Below are 17,838 nucleotides of genomic sequence, written 5' to 3' on the forward strand. Positions count from 1 at the left end.
TTGAAGTGTATTGTTATATAATATTAAGTTGTCTCCTTCTAGCGAAATGTTTTCTAAATGATTGTGTAATAAATTAATAAGTGTTTTACCAAGAAACATGGAGTATAATGGTCTACTTGAACCACTGTGATTGAAAGTCCTCTGTGTAATTACTTTTACTGCTCGCATTCACTCTTGAGATGAGCCTGGCTGCTCAGCTCGCTACCAAAAACTGTGTGGTACAGACTTATACCAAAGATTGGTTTGGTTAACAGCTGTAGTCCTAATTGCGTGTAGTGGTCCCAGAGGGTACTGCATGCAATTCTGCTTAATGGTCAGGACTGGTTTTGCACTATGCAAATTCATCCAGGGGAAAGGAGAATAGCCAAAACAGCCTGTTATACAAAAGTGTAAAAAAGGCGTGCAACCCACACGTTAACAGAATAAATATTAAAAAACACAAGTTTAAATAGACACAATCTGAGTGGTTTAACGACTTGACGGCTCCCAGGGACCAAACCCACAGTCACCGTCCAAAATCACCCCAATTAGAGGTGAAAACAATAGATTTCAAAATTCACAGCTCAGTGTAGGTTAGCTGTTTGGCTCCAAGGCACCAGGCCCTCAGTCACCATCCAAAATCATCCCAATTGGAGATAAAAGAGTTGGTTTAAAGGTTCATAGCCCAGAGTAACGGAACAGCTCCAAGGCACCTGGCCCGCAGTTAGTCTGGAATTCGTGAGCTCGAATGTCACAGAATCAATCTGGACTTAATCATCGAAACCTAGGAACGGTGGGGCCCTCCAAAAACATCCCACTCAGGGTCTCTTTACCGTAATATGACTAAGATATCAGCGGTCAATAACGATGGTAGTTTATACCGGGTACCTTATCTCAGTGCACCAGTCCCATCGGGAGGTAAATGTCTTCTCCCAGTGTCCTCCAGCGGACCACAGCAGACCACTTGGCTCCACTTATCCGCTCTGCGGGTTCCGAGGATTCTAAAGAGGTTGCTGTTGAGCTACAGGTAATGGCCACGCCCCCAATCCGCCACCACTGAAAAACACTCTGGCAAGTCAGCACGTAGACCACAGCAAACCACTTGGCTCCCCTTATCCGCTCCAGATGTAGCAAAGGATGTAGCAACAGATAGCCTTGGCTCCGATTGCATGGGCGTGAAAGCCTTTTGGTATTGATTTAGTTTGTAGCTTTTAAGCTTCAGAGATACAATAGACAATCCATCTTGTTATTGCAGCCTTGGAAGCCTGAAGGCCCGCTTGCTGACCGCCAAAAGACACAAACGAGCAGTCAGATTTTCTATAAGTGTTTGAACGTTGCAACTAAAGCACATGAAGAACTCTTTCCCAGTCTGTCTGCGAGGATGGAAAAAACGTAGGCAAAATGATCTCCTGGTTCAAGTGAAAAGCTGACACTACTTTAAGGCAAAAAATAAGGGTGAGTTCTCAACACCTTTTCCTTGTGCAATATTGTAAATGGCTCTGTTGCAGTCATGGCTTGAATCTCGCTAATCCATCTAGCAGAAGTAATGGCCAGCAAAAAAGCGGTCTTCCACAAAACAAGCTTTAGATCTGCTGATGGAATGGAGTTGACTGGTTTATGTGAAATTGTAGCTAATACAACATTGAGATCACATACTAGGTGAGGTTTAGCCATCGGCGGAGGAAGGAGGATGAAACCCTCAAAGTGTTTTTTGATAAGAGGGTTTGTAGTGGATACGTTGAGTTTCAGAGTACTGACATATGCTCCTAGAGCCGATAGGTATGTGAGACAAGAACGTATGTTAATGCTGGTAGATGCTAGATGAAACAGAAATGATAGGACATTGTCCAATGAGGGATGAAGAGGGTCACATGAATGCTGCAACATCCAAAAGCAAAACCTAGTTCACTTACGCTGGTAGATTGCTTTCTGGCAGCTTGCACGATGTACAGGTTGTGATTGGACATGCCTAAAACAGCAAAGGTTAACTGCTCAGGTGCAAGGTCGCTAAGTTCAGAGATGCTGGGGAGGGATGAAGCACCTGCCCCCCGCTGCCGAGATAGGAGATTCTGTGTCATGGGCAAGATCAATGGGCCGTGAGTGCGAGGAAGCATGTCTGAATACCAGATCATGGTTAGCCATTAGGGAGCTATCAATATTTGTGAGCAATGTTTCACAATCTTAAATTTGTAATGGGGAAACGCATAACACTGTATTCCATTCCAAGCAATCTAATGCATCCCCTAAAGACTTTGGAGCCTGTCCCAGAAAGGAAGAAAATTGTGGACACTTGCGATTGTGTACATTCGTGAAAAGGTCCACCTGAGGGGAACCCCAGGCTATGACAAACTAAAACGGTTCATTCAATTTCCATTTGTGATTGCAGTGGGAAAGGCGGCTTAGCATGTCTGCCACAACGTTGAGCTCCCCCGCCAAGTGAACAGGATGAAGAGAAATGTTGTGCTGTACTGCCCATTCCCAAATTTGGATGGCTAGCCTACAGGAGGATGAGATCTGGTTCCACCTTGCTGGTTTATATGAAATATGGCTGTCATGCTGTATTTTCAGAAGAACCCTCGAATTCTGAATCAGGGGTATGAAGGATTTGAGTGCTTTGAAAATCTCTAGCAACTCTAGCACATTGATGCAGTATTGGCTTTCTGCTAGAGTAGACAGAGCACAAGTCTGGACTTGCCCCAGCCGGTTAGTGACAAATCTTATGTTATAGTGGGCTCATGAGGAGCATCCTGAAAAGGCACCCCTCGGTGGAGGGTCATGACGTCCTTCCAATTCGGGAGGAATATGCATTTCTTTGATTTTGGATCTCGCACTTGATCCCATGACTCCACTAGATGAAGCTGGATTCAAAAGCGAGAGCTAATATGGACGCCACCATTACGCCAAGGAGGTGCTGAAAACACCAAGAGAAGGTGACATTGCGACCGCAAAAGTATGCAATGAACTCCTTTATATCCTAAATTCTCTGTTGTGTGAGGAGAACTCTGCCGATGCTGGAGATCAATCTGAAATCCACAAAAGTAATGTTCTGCATAGGCTGAAAGTGAGACTTGTTGAGGTTGACCGATAGTCCAAGCGTGAACAGCAAATCTAGCAATCGCTGTATAGCTGCTTATGCCTGCAGGCATGAATCCGCCTGGACTAACCAGTTGTCCAAATAGGGGTATATGTGACTCTCCTGTACTCTGAGGTGTGCTGCTACAGGGGCTAATAAGTTTTGTAAAAAAACTCTGGGGGCTGCATTGAGCCAGGAAGTAAAATTGCAATAGGGGCCATCCTATGGTAGGACAACAAGTTAACAGATCCTTTTAAAAGGAAGATTTCGATTGGTGGGGAGTTCCTCGAAAAGAAAAAAACATTCTGATACAAGCAGCAAGTGATGATTTAGAAGTCTTCTCACCATGGTCCTATTGAGGAACAGTTTTGAAACAACCAAGAATATCTGTACCAGATATAAACTTCAGTGCAGCAGGTTAAGCCTCCAAAGACGGATTTGAAAAGAAAGACATTTCCTTATTTGAAAAAAACTCCGATAGCAAACTATTTCCAACAAGAAAAAGGAAAGTGACTGAAAAGTGTAATCCCTTTACCTTCTTTTCGCTTTCAGATTTTTCAAACAACAACATTGCTTCCAGGAAACGGTTCAGGTACTCTCCCCCACTTTCTTCAATTGAAGCAACTAGAATAAAAGATCACTCAACAAGTTAGAGCATAACAAATGTATATGTGTTTAAGAGAAAGTTAATAAAATGCCATTGCAATCATTGAAAGTGCATGCATTATAAAAGCAAATGCATTAAACTTGCTCTTTATTTAAGACGCTTTATTCTTGTTATTACTATATGGCTTACATAGAAATGTGCCTTTTGGAATTGCGGAATGGATCTTTAACTGGGGGAATAAACTGCATTTATTAAGGGGTTTGGAATACTTGTGTGTTCTTCAGTGATCAAGTTGAATACGGATGTTCAATTTATGTGATACTCTTGACATAATATTGATACATTGCTTTTACTTGGTCTACTCATTTAGTTTTTATTTGTAAGGTGTGTAAGCATATAATAAATACAAATTAAAAAACTAAAGAAAGCAGATACACCACTTAAATATTAAATAAGGAAACTTTATGGGCTGGTCCTATAAACTTTGTTCCATTACTCCTTAAGCTTAGTACCTGGCTTACATTATAACTAGACGTTTACCACACAAATGAAAACATGGATTACCTTACACAAGTACTATTTATTTGACAATACAAGCAATGATTTGCATAGTTGCATTACTGTTTCATAAACTCTACAATGTGAATGTGCTTTCTTTAAGTTAGGGGGGCAAGTAGTTAAATATTTTGATGGTATAAGCTAGCCACACATTTGAAGTAAACAACCATATCTAAACACAAACCACATACACTACCTTTCCCCAAATAACACCAGTTAGATCTATTTGATTAGATACCAAACATGGGGCAGGAGGCAGATGAGGGTACCACTGGGTAACATGCATTGCTACTCCACACTCAAACCTTCAAACTCACAACTTGTTCACACTTCCCAATACGCCAAATAATATTCTTTTCACTAGTCATTACCAAGACCATGAAAGAATCCCCTCTCACCTCTCTCTAACATATGCTAGACTTTCCATCATCAGGTGTGTTGTGGTTTCTAACTCATCCCCACACACAATCTACATGTTTTTGCAGATCTAGGTATCCTATTCTAGCTCCTAAGACCACCAATGATTCAAAAATTTTAAATGTGATCTTCATGTAGCCACACAGTATTTTGTTATTCGGGAATTTCATGTTTTTCCCATTTTTGTAGGCCGCATAAAATGGACAAAAAAAAGAAAAAAATTAAAAAAAGAAATTGGTCTTGGCGACCTACAAACATGAAACTAATGACATAGAACCAAGGCTTGATGTGCAGCTGTTGCTGTAGGACCTTAATTTGGACCTTGTTTTTTTACGTTGTCCAGTCTAGTCTGTTATCAGTACTACGTCCAAGTATTGGTACTGGGAAACAACCTCTACATTTGTCCCATTTAGTAGCCACTGATAGCTCTTGTTGCGTCAATGTTTAGCAAGGGAGAAAGTCCTTGTCTTAGTTTTCCTGGTAACCATTAGACCATTTCTATCCATCAAAACAAAATCATTGGCATATCCCAGCCACTGTACGTGTACATTCCCTAACTTAGGTGAATGTGTGCTCTACTAGGTAAAGATTGAAAAGGATCAGGCCAATTTGCACCCTTGTTTGAGACTGACAGGATTAAGTTTCCAATCGGTCCCTGTACCCTTTACGTTCAACTTTACTTCCACATTGGTGTCAATGTAGAGCCCTAATCATGTAGAGCAGTCCCTGTGGGATGTTCCAGTCCATTAATTTACAGCAGAGCAAATCTCTCTGCACCTGTGTCGAAAGCAGAGCTGAAATCGACAAAGGTGACATGAACGGGTTACTGGCGAGTGCCCCAGGCCGACTGCACGATGGCCAGTAGGGTCAATATACAGTCCACAGTGCTGGGCCTTTTAACGAAAACCGATTTGATTTATGGGTATGATTAAATTTTCTGAGATCAAGAAATAAAGTTCATCTAACAGCACTTGTGCAAAAAACTTAGCAGGTGTATCTAGCATTGCTGTGATTCAATAATTTTTGGCATTATCTTGCTGCCTCTTTTTAAAAACTGGCATTAGTATACTGTTTCTCCAAGACTCGAAATACCAATTACCTGAAATAGTCTATATAATATGTTAGCCCACCATACAGGGTTCTTTTTAAGAGGCCGGTTACAAATGTTATCTGGTCCCAGAGCCCGAGACTGCTTTGTGCTTTTGATAGCAATACTCTGATGTGGTTGACTTGTATATTGCCTTCTAGGGCTCAAGGGGGGGGGGGGGGGGATCCCTTTCCATATTGGGAGTACATTGCCCAATGGTATTTCGAATCTGTGAGGTCAAAGCATTAATACACGCTCAATTAACTAGGGCAACCACGGGCTTGAAGTCGCTTTCTAGATGTATTTATTTGTTTATTTCTATAGCGCACCGAACCCACATGTATCTGGGCGCATTGCTTATGGAATACATTATAGTTACAATAAGGTTACATGCACAAGGAGATCTGACATGAACATTTGCAATTGTGAATCAGAGGCACCTTTATAGATCCTGTGCAAAGAGCCACGTTTCACTTTTTTCCTAAAAATCCAGAAGGACGGTTCCGCTCAAATAGCTATAGGCAGAGAGTTCCAGAGTTTAACAGCTAGTACTGGGAAACTGTTGCCCCTTGCTTTTTTTTTTAGCTTAAATCTGGGAATATTTAAGCAGTGTGTGTGTGAATAGATCGAGTAGGCCTGTTGGATTGATTTCTCGTGAATTTGTCTACCAGATATTTGGAAGCCGAATTTGAGAAATATTGGAGTGTAATGGCTAGTGTTTTAAATGTGATTCTGTCCTGTACTGGGAGCCAATGAACGTTGCGTCTTACTGAGGAGATGTGGTTGACTCTAGGGATGTTCACAGAGCCACTGCAAGTGCTTTATTTTGTAGCACTTTTCATTTTTGCACTTTACGTTTATTTGTACCTAGGTATAAGGCATTGCAATAGTCCAGTTTCGATCAAAAAAGTGCTCTCGCCAGGGTAATGCAGCTGTTGTGGGACAAGAAGGGTCTGCCGGCAATGATCAATTTGGATGTGTAGGCTGTTTCTGAGGCCGTCGCATTTACTTGTCTAGTAAGTGAAAGGGAGTGTTTTGACTTCCTTCGAGACTTTGATGATGTTGCCATCAATATTGAAGGCTTGGAATTAGTTGTCTAGCTTATTAAGGCGGGCCGGTGATCCAATGAGGAGTAACTCAGTCTTATCATTCAGACAGAGGCCGTGGATGGCCATCCATGCCTGAATGTTTAGGTACATTACATTAAGTATTTTAGTGTCTATTTCACAGGAACCTGTAATGGGGATGAGGATTTGGGTGTCATCCACATAGTTGGTATAGGCGACACCCAAATCTAGGTGGTTGAATATTAGCTTGGTGAAGATATTATATAATGTAGGGGAAATGCATAAACCCTGCGGTACTCCACAGGAGACTGGGGCAGGTTCTGCCGAGGCAGTCGGTGCGAAAATCCTCACGGTCCTGTCAGAGAGAAAGGACTGAAACCATGCAGCGGCATTCGTGGAGAAATAGGCTGCTGAGGTAAGGTGTTTGGTGAGGACTTCTATACAAGGAGGACTTGGAAAACGCTAGCACACTTGTCTAGTTAACACAATTCTATACATTTTCCATTTATGTCCATTTATGTCCAGGGGAAAGGAGAATAGCCAAAACAGCCTGTTATACAAAAGTGTAAAAAAGGCGTGCAACCCACACGTTAACAGAATAAATATATAAATATTTTTGGTAGAAGGCCACTTTTGGTAGAAGGCCTTCCTAGTTGTTGCTGCAGTGTTAGCTTGCTAATAGCCATATTACTGTGATGAACGAGACACAAATCACGTCTTAGTGATTTCTTTGCAATAGCAATCTCTTGATCATAGCGTCGATGGTGGGATAATTTATTAACAATGTATCTGTGTGTGTCGTACTTGTAAACGCCTGCGATATTAGTCCTGATGTGAGCTGATTTGTAGCTAATTATGAGTGTGTGGATCTGACTAATGCTACATTCAGCACCATCCCCTGATTTCCTTGATAATGTCATCAGGGTCCACATTAGTTATGAGACGATTTGCTTTTTCTACATTAAATGTGTTCCATCTAATTCTGGCATCTACGAAGGTGTTAAGAGGGTAATGATCACTCTTCTCCAATGATGACCTTCATTGTCCACAACTTCCAAGGAATGGTGTACAAACACAGTCAATATGGTGGCACTATTCCCAGAGATTCTGGTATGTCAGTGAGTCACTAGGAAAAAACGATTCAGCATAATGTGTCCATAGTGATATAGTAGCCGTAACCATCTAAGACCTTTTTGTCACCATTACCAAAGGTAGGGTCAATGGACTATGTTGCATGGCTGTTTCCATCACTGAACGCAGCATCAGTGGGGATTTAACAATTAAAATCACCCAGTACCACAAACGGGATATTGGACAAGATTTCTATTTTCCCTATTGCAATTAATAGAGTCAATGTTTTTATCTATCTAGCGGATCATACACATTAATAACCATTAAAGTGGTAGCATTGTGATCCAATGGAGACCACCTCAATACATAGGTAGACCCAGTATTCACCCGAGCATCCTTTCATTCCCACCTCTGTCAGCCAGGCACCATGAAGGGCAGGGTCACATGCCTTTACAAGCAGGCAGTTTACTAACTTCAGAGGCCAAAGACTCCCTTTCCACTAAAACGGTTACACAAGAAACTCTACCCCTCATTTTCTACAGTCATTGACAGGATATGTGAAACTTTCTTTAAATTCATAAATGTTTATAATAACAAACATATTTTGGGCAAATCTTGGCTTATATTACAGTTTGTGATCTACAAGTGGTGAAAAAATAAAATAGATAAATGCAATCCAAAAAGGCAGACCATTAGTACCACCGAGTTTGTTAATGCATACTGTCCCTTTTACTTGAACCTAATAAAAGATGTTTTTTTTCTAGTTACATACAGGCTTTCCAGCCCCATTTAAAGATGTAATTTCAGACAATGATTCCTTAAAAAAGGACTTCAATGAGGAGATCCAGGAAACAAAATTGACCGAAATCCAGGATTTTAACTTAATTACTAGATGTAATTCTCCCAGATTGGCTAAAGTCAAATTTGTCTTTTAATGTTTCATAATTTGTCAACAAGCTATTAGATAGTTAAATGCTTTAGTTCCTGGTTATATTGTTAGTACTTGCATACGGTTTTCTCAATATTGACAACACGGATTTGCGGTTTGTGGTGAACTGTGAAAATGGAAACCGATCAAGAGCAAAAAGACTTAATTTTTGGGGGTTTCTTTTCAAGGCGCAATCTTGTAATCCTTAATGCTATGGGTTGAACTTGTCAAATTGGAGTAGAATACTTGCCTGGGAAAAGACAAAAGTAAACTTTTGGTCCCAGTTGAATATATTTTTGCTGAATCTTCATCTTACCCATTATAGCTCTTAATAGAAATTCCTCAGATAAAAGTATTAAGGGCAATCTGATGTACCGTATCATTAAAAAAAGAAATTGGAAGATGTGTTTTGAAAAATATATATTTAAAACCTGGAAGAAAACCTTGCTGATATGTACTGAGTATGTAAGGCAGTGGTGGGTAACCTGCGATCTTCCATATGTTTTGGACTACAACAACAATAATGTTTCTATGTCAAGACCAGAGGTGAGCATTATGCTTCTCTTTCTTTTAATAAACATTTAACATTGATAGCTCAGCTGCAAGATGTTGAGCAAAGTAACAGTTCCAACAAATTAAAAGTTGCTTATATGCTGAAATCCGCAATCAATGAAACAAGAAATGTACCCTTACTATTTTTGCTATAACCACAGAGGTGCAAGAAGAGCAGGTCAAAACAGTTATTTGGCCTGATCTCTTGGGCTATTTAGAAATAAAGAAGTGAGTTGCTTAATTATAGCAATCCCTAAAGAAATCAACCGCTAAATGCATATTAGCACCCACTCGGGAGGTTATTTCTAAAAATCTCAAAAAACAATCAAACATTTGAGGAACAAATGATAAGAAATGTATAAGAAGTAAAAGAAATTAAGTCAAGTGTTTTTACTGCTGAATGTGATAACCAACTAGAACATATAAAGGTAGAGATAATTCAAAACAATCAATGGTTACAAGTGCTAATCTACATAAAAAATCATCAGCAGGTTGTGAAACAAATTATAAACAAAAGGTACAGGCAAGTTTCATATATTGGAAGTAGAGTACAACAACTCAAAAAGAATAGTGCTTCAAATTCAATTCAGTAGCAGAAACAAAGTATAAATGCATGTGCAATTTAGTAGTAAATTCATTGCATCATGAGTCCCCTTATTTGGTACAGTAGTTCCTCGTTGATGGTCGTTGATAGGAAAATCAATGAATTATGCAGGGTCTTTCGATGCAAGATATCTGATCAATTGCCGACGTGGTTGAATGCTAGTTGGTAATAGGGATTCCAACAAGCTAAAGTACAGGTTGACCACTGTTCCGTGTAGTCTTCACGTTTCGGCGGTAGTGAGTGGATGTAAAGTCCGCCTTCATCAGGGCTCCGAATCAGAGACCCTGTATAGGATAACAGTGTGATGTGAGTGGGTTTACAGCCGCGGGTGCCCAAATCAATGGGGCATATGTTAATGCTAAGTTTGTTCTCATGGCAACCAATTAGGAGACTTACTTGCCGGTGCGCATTATCTCAAGCGCATTGGTGCGCCCACGCATTGGAAAGGAGAAGAACGCCAAACGCCAGGACCAGTTGCACAGGTGCCGTGCCGAATGAGAGGCTTTGCAGTTAATGCAGAAGGCTCACAGGTAATCTCGAGGCTGTGAAGGGATAAGTCATATGGAACAGCCATTGGTGATGGTAGGCCAATATTACAATTGTGGCGTAGAGATCACTGCCTTGTGCCAATCCAGATAACCAGTTTGACATTGCAAACACATCTACCCAATTTACGTTTGGTGTAATTATGACTCCCTTCTTACTGCCAACAGCGTTTGCCAGACACCCCTGAGTTGCGTACATTAAACAGACTACTAATTTCATGAATTGTCTGATACACGCTAAACATGACGAGTATACCAGGGAGTTCCAACGTATTCGTAAATATTGTCCATATGGTAAGTTGTTTTTAGTATGGGCCGGATGGTTGCTGGTGTAATGTAGTAGAGTGTTGCGAGCTGTAGTTTTTCGATATAGGTCACACGTTAGTCTCCCATCTCTGGAGCTAATTGATAGGTCCATTTCAGGGTTGCTTTGATTGATTGTAAACTGGATATCAGGGTTGCAGGTATTGAGCCAGGTGCAGACGTTGGTGAGTTCAAGTAGGCTACCGGTCCAGATGAAAATTACATTGATGTAGCGGTGCCAGTGGCTGATACGGGTTTGCCAGTTATGGTCCGAGAATACAAAATCCCTCTCAAATTTGGCCATAAACAGAATTGCCAAACTTGGCTCAAAGGCCGCACCCATTGCCGTGCCCTTCGTTTGCAAGTAGGTAGTGTTGTCAAAGGTAAAGAAGTTTCGGAGGAGTGCAACAGTCATGAGTTCCACAATAAAATTAACAGGGGTCCTGGTGTTAGGGGGATCAGAAGTTAACCATTCCCTAATGCACTCAATAGCGTCTTCCTGTGGGATACTGGTGTACAGTGATTTTATATCCATACTGACCAAGAGTTGTTCTGTTGGGTTAAATTCTAGGTCTTCAAATATTATTTTATGTGTGGTATCCCAAAGGTGGGTTGGGGTGTTGATGCTTATCGGTTGCAAAAAGATATCTACAAATTTGCATAGTGGTTCAATGATTGAGCCGCATCCTGAAACTATTGGTCGTCCCGGCGAGTTTGTAGGGTCTTTATGTATTTTGGGCAGAGAATAGAAACAGGGGGTCCTACCCGTAGGTTTTATACGGTATTCTGCCTCTTTTTACAAAATCCAATAGCGCTGTAGTGCAAAATGTAGTGCAAAATTTACAGACTCAGATTTCTTGAGATATTTCCGGAGTGGGATCTTTTCAAAGTGTTGAGTAGCTTTCTTGGTCGTGAAGTAGTGCCAGGACCATGTTTTTGTATTGGTTCGTGGTCATGATCACTAGGCCTCCGCTTTTATCAGCTGGTTTGATGACAATATTTTTATTGTTTTGTAGCGATGGTAGTGCCCGTTTCTCAGCTAGGGACAAGTTATGTTTGATTTTACTGGTTTTCTTCCGTAGACCGTCCAAGACGCATCTCTCGAAAGTTAAAAGTTTGTTCGGTATTTGCCCGTCAGAGGGAGTGAAGGTCGACGGGTTATGTAAACCAGTGTCTTCTTCTGTTTCCTGTGCTTCCAAGTTGTGTTCATGAAAGAAGGTTCTTATTCTGACTTTTGTCGTGAATTTCGCCCCGTCTCACCCAAGTCCGCTTCTTGTAGGATTCCGCGGGGAGATTCTTCTTTCGCACGGATCGGGTTTTATACAAGCCCGCTCGAGTCTCTTCTGACTCCAGCGTGCGTTCAGCGTTCCAGGATCTCGGAGATTCAGGACGTCCAGGAAAGGAGGAAGCGTACACAAGGGGTACGTGGAATCCAAGAACAAAGTGAAGAGGAAATGGTGGAAGGAATGGGAATAAGGTTCCAGGAACTTAGGTTAAGGAATAGTTTGCAAGCTACGAGACACACGTCTAGTCACTACCTGATAGCGTTGAGACGCGCAGGGCCGCGGGGGCTGGGCCTATTTGTAGGACATACTATGTCCGCCGTGAAGGCTGGCGCGAGGCATGTCACGCGAGACGGCCATGTTGGGAGTTTCAAGGAATGCAAGCCCCGCTGCGATAAGGACCAGGAAGTCCAGAAGGGGCGCATTCTGTGATTCATGACAACTTTTCTTAAGAAGGTACAGATCTCCATTTCGGAGTCGTACCAATCCGTCTGTGCTGTCGGCACAAATGGCAGACCTTTTGTAAGCAGTGAAGTCTCTGCTTCTGACAGCGTGATTTTAGCCAGATTAAAGATTGGGATTGTTTCGAATTGTTCAGATGGGTTTAATATCTGTGTCGGCGGCTGTTAGGGAGAATTCTCTGTTTGGGCTGAATTTCCCTACCTAGTGAGTCCCCCAGCAGCTTTGCTGGATTTCTGGGGTTTCTTTTTTTCTCCTGCCAAGAGTGAGACTCTTTTACCCTCACTCTTGGACATGTTGACAGTGTGTTTTCTTGGTTAAACCTTGTGTTGAATGGGCTATGGGGTCTTTTACTCCATAGGGCCTCATGTATTTTTGTGATATGGGTTACACAACACCCTCTGTGCCGTGACCCAGGGGTGTCCTAGGGACTCCCCAACATAGACTCCATACCCTGGGACTGACTACTGTCTCCCAGGGCATGTAAAGTCACCAAAGACTTTGCTAGTCTTGAATCCTGAACAGAACCAGTACAAACCATCATATTGTGGACGTACTGGCTGGGGCAATTCGATTGCCCCAGGGTCTGTTAGTCGAGGGGGCACGTCTCCATCCCCCCTGATCGAGTTTTGGCTGGTGGCAGTGGAAACTACTTTTTATATTCGACCGCGAATATTTCCCTATGGGATTTCCCATTGTTTTAGGCTAACACATTTAATTATTTATTTACGGTAGCCTTAAACATACCGCCGGTTTATATATTTATTATTATAACTCCGGTTGGGACTTTTTGCCAAAACATGATTCTAAAATGGCGTTGGCGTTCGCCTCTGTAACTCTGACCCAAAGTGGAGCCCTTTGTTCCACTTTTGGCGGGCTCCTCCACAGAAGCCCTCCAAAGTGGTGCCACTCTGTCTGGGGTACTTAGGAGGGGTGGAGGGGGATTTAGGCACCCTGGACTGAGTTACCTTGGTAACTCAAGTCGCACTCCGTCCTGATTGGCCCAAGTGGTGAGCCGGCCGGCTCACCACTTAGCATGTTTGAGTGACAGCTAGGCTGGGTGAATGGGGGTTTGCTGCATAAAAGCAGGGCTTTGGGGACTGGAACTTCAGAAGTCGCCACAGGACCAAGAATCCGACGAGGGAAGAGCTGAGCCAACCTGCTTCGACGACACCACCCGGTGGAGCCCTGCTGAACCGTCTCACCACTTTTCCCGACGACCGAGGAGAACTCTTAACTGAGTGGCTCCTTCCCTTGACTGGTGGGGACAACCAGTTTTCACCTTCTTTTCGCTCCTCGAGGTATCTCGTGGCCGCCTTGCCCGTGCCAAGCACCCCGGCAACCGGAATACCACACTTTTACCCCTACCGCGAAAGTCGGTACAACCCTTTAACCGGAGGACTCCGCGGCTGGTTTCTTCCCGGGCAGTGCAACGACCTTCTTCTTCTGCTCTTCAGCGAGAACTTCTTCTCCCCTGACCGACGTCGAGCCTTGCTGCCACTGCCTGGAACAACTACCACCGCTGGAGGATCCTTTCCGCTTAAGGTACCGTGTTCCGCCTGGCTTCCCTTGCCACCGACTGTACGGGGTAGATTTAGCCCCCGGCTTTCGACCCTGGGAGTGCCTGGGACACCCTGGCTCAACTTTCTAAGCCACTCTAAACTCTTTCTAACTCTTTGCAAGACTTTGAATCCCTAATACCAGTGTGATCTTGGGCACATTTTCGCTCCGGCTACTCTAAGAGTGGGCCCTGCCTAGTGACTTTTGCTCACCTGTGACTTTGTGCTTCTTTGAGCCTATTGCAAGTGTTCTGGACCTTAGAGTGGTGTGTCTAACCCATTTCTGTTTCTTTTTACCCCTTTCTTGAACCTACTAGAGGGTCATCTAACGTTAAGCGCTCACCTCTGTTTTAATTATGTGGTGTTAACTTAGAGTTGTCTAGATAGGAGTAAGGGTTGGAACTGCTTTCATTATAACTGTGTTTGAAGTGTTTTTACTATATTTTGCTAGAGTGATTTCAACTTATGTGTGTTTAATAAATAGATAACTATATACTTTTGAAACCAAGCTCTGGTCAGTGTTTGCTTGTGCTATTGTATTTGAGTACCTATTGTGTATACTTTACATACTGCCTAACTCTTCTTGAGGGAAGTCTGACTGCTCAGCCACAGCTACCAGGTAAATCTGGGTGGTGCGGACTGCTACCAAGTGGGTTTACTGCTATACCTGTAGTCTTAAATCTTTTGCAGTGTTCCCCAAGGGAACTGCACAGGTTTCTGCCTAACACTGGTGTACAGCGGTGGGATTTGTATTGAGTATACATTTTATTGTGCTTGAATACCTTAGTGCAACTAACCACAAAGCTTAGCACTATAAAAAAGTAAACCTCTAACATGTCAGTTATAGAAAGCTATAGTCAAGAGTCCCTTGCAGCCAAAACTGCTGATTGTTTAAGAGTGCTCTGTAAACATAAGGATCTCCTGACTAAGGGCAAGAAAATGGAGCTGATTGAAAGATTGTTAGCTAACCAAAGTCTGGGTGATGGTTCAGAAGAACCTATCACTCCAGCAACTGTAGATGACAGTATTGAAGTTAACATGGAGCAAAATGTTGATGATTCTGAGCAAGAGTCAGAAGAGGAGGGTGAGGCTGTTGTGACTGTCCCCCCTAGGCCTCTGCCTGCTCTACCTGCTGTACCTACTGGACCTTTACCAGGTCCCACATTTAGTCCTCAGTACTTTGAACTAGAGAAAATGAAACTAGAATTGGAGTATAAGAAACTTAATGCTCAAACTGACAAAGAACTAAGGCTAAGGGAAATGGAGCTCAAGTATGACTTAGAAATGAAGAAATTATCTGTTGAGAATGTTTCTCTCTCTGGCTCCTCTAGAAGTTCCAGTCCTAAAAGACCCCGGATGCCTAAAGAATTGATTGGTATGTATGAGCCTAAGTTGGATGTGTTGGATTGGTTGTCTCTGTTTGAATATAATCATGGGCTCCAGAACATCACAGGAAATGACTTACTCACCTGGTTGTTCTCTAGGCTTCCCCCTGTTGCAACTGATGTGGTGATGGAGATGGGGGAGGAGGATAGGAAGGACTATGAATGTGTGAAACTAGCTTTGATAGCTAGGTTTGGGAAGACCCCTTCCCAGTATCTTAAGATGTTTAGGAGCCTCAAAAAGCATGATGGTACCCCTTGGGCTACCTGGGTGAGTGAATGTTTGAAAAACTTAGAGGGATGGATTAAGGGTTACAAGGTGAACACTTATGAAGGTATGAAGAATTTGTTTATGTTGGAGACTATTTATGATGCCTGCTCTCCTGAGCTCAGACAACACTTGGCTGATTCCAGGGAATTAGATTCCCGGAAACTAGCTAAGGCTGCTGACTTGTGGGTTGCCAACAGGGCCACTCACAAGGATTCTGGGCTAACTCAGAAGAAGGATGGGGAGAAACAGCCTAAAAAAGACTCCAAAGAGAATTCTAATAATTCCTATCCCAAAGAGGGCCCCAAACCACAAAATAACCAGGGTAAGCCACATGGGAAACCTAGTCAGGCTACTGTACCTTCTGGCCACAAGCCAGAAGGAGGTCAGAACAAGCCACCCTTCCAGAGAGCATTTGGACAATGCTATGTCTGTCAGGGTACTGACCATATCAAAGGAGATCCCAAGTGCAAGGGTAAACCTGCAGGGATCAGCACAGTCTCCTTAGCCTTCACTCCTGAGGATGAAGTACAGCTGGCTAGTGCCCACTTTGAACTCTTTGCTGAAGAACCCTTGGGTTTTCAAGCAACTGTAAACTTAGAGCCTATGGGTCTGGTTAGTCCCCAGAATAGGGTTGTGTACAACTCCCTACCTGTTAACTCTAAGGTGTATTATGTGGACAGTGTTCTTGTCAACGGCCAGGATACTCCTGCCAGGAGAGACACTGGGGCCAGCAGAACAGTAGTGGATGAAAGCTTCTTTCAACCTGAGGATGTGGCCAAAGCACCCAAAGGTCCCACTAAGATGTCTGGAGGCCCTGTCCAAATGGTTCCTATTCTACCAGCCCTCATTCAGTGTAACAACATGACAGTGAGGATCCCTGTCAGTGTTCAGACTGAGGTACCTGGGAAGGTCCTGTTGGGGAATGACCTAAGAACTCTAGGAGTAGTGTCACATACCCCCAAGCCTCCCAGTATGGAGAAGCAGAACTTAACCAAATTGGCTAGAAAGGCTACCTTGAAGGACCCTTCTAAGCCTGTGGGACCCTCTACTGAGAACCCCACTACAAGCCCTGGTATTAGTAAGTTGACCTCTAACCCAGGCACAGTTCAGGATAGTATGCTAGGAACATGGGAGCCCCAACCAAGCTCCACCCTTGTTCCCCTAGTTTCAGAGTCTCTGACCCCCCCCTGCTTCTGAGGAAGAGGTGGATAGACCAACTAGGCCCCTATCTGAACCTGAGAGAACTGGTAATTCTCAGTGCTGGTGGAAAACCAGAAAAGAAAAGTCTAAGGCCAGAAACCTTCAGACTGTTGGACCTTCTACTGAAGACCCCAACTCAAATCCTAATATTAGGGGGGAAACTCCTAAAATAGGTAAGGGTAGATCTAAGAGGAAGGGGAAGCAGGTACATTGCCTAACCCCAACCCCTCCAACCAAGAGGCCTAAGACCCAACCTGCTCCCACAAGAGAGGTGGTGAGGAACCTTGGAGGCCCCTCTAGATCTCAGGGAATCCTTTATAAGGACCCCTTGAAAAAGCCTAACATAGGTTCAGAAGTTGTACCAACTTCTGAGGGACTGGTCAACCAGATCCCCTATAACAAAAAGACTGATGTTCCTCAAAGGGTTTGTAGGTCCTTTAGCTTGCAAAAGAAAACCTTTGAGTTTTCCCTTAAGCATAGGTCAAGGTGTCACCATCAAAATGCTGATGGACTCTCTAGGATGTATATCATCGACTAGAGGTATGAGGTTCATCCAGGAGTGGATTAAATCCTCCTGTCCCTTAGTCTGGGGGGGGCGAGTGTTAGGGAGAATTCTCTGTTTGGGCTGAATTTCCCTACCTAGTGAGTCCCCCAGCAGCTTTGCTGGATTTCTGGGGTTTCTTTTTTTCTCCTGCCAAGAGTGAGACTCTTTTACCCTCACTCTTGGACATGTTGAAGTGTGTTTTCTTGGTTAAACCTTGTGTTGAATGGGCTATGGGGTCTTTTACTCCATAGGGCCTCATGTATTTTTGTGATATGGGTTACACAACACCCTCTGTGCCGTGACCCAGGGGTGTCCTAGGGACTCCCCAACATAGACTCCATACCCTGGG

At 43.2% G+C, this 17,838-nt stretch overlaps 1 protein-coding gene across 2 annotated transcripts in view; it reads right to left on the minus strand.

Moving 5' to 3' along the window:
• Positions 1 to 17,838, minus strand: part of KIF15 (kinesin family member 15) — a 2,141,222-nt gene that overhangs the window by 1,503,254 nt on the left and 620,130 nt on the right. For both annotated transcript variants that reach the window (XM_069648268.1, XM_069648269.1), the window contains exon 12: positions 3,588 to 3,676. In XM_069648268.1, coding sequence (XP_069504369.1) covers positions 3,588 to 3,676 — 89 coding nt within the window. The remainder of the gene's footprint in view (positions 1 to 3,587; positions 3,677 to 17,838) is intronic.

Source organism: Ambystoma mexicanum, chromosome 2q, assembly GCF_040938575.1.
Source record: "Ambystoma mexicanum isolate Mex_15411 chromosome 2q, UKY_AmexF1_1, whole genome shotgun sequence".
NCBI lineage: Eukaryota > Metazoa > Chordata > Amphibia > Caudata > Ambystomatidae > Ambystoma > Ambystoma mexicanum.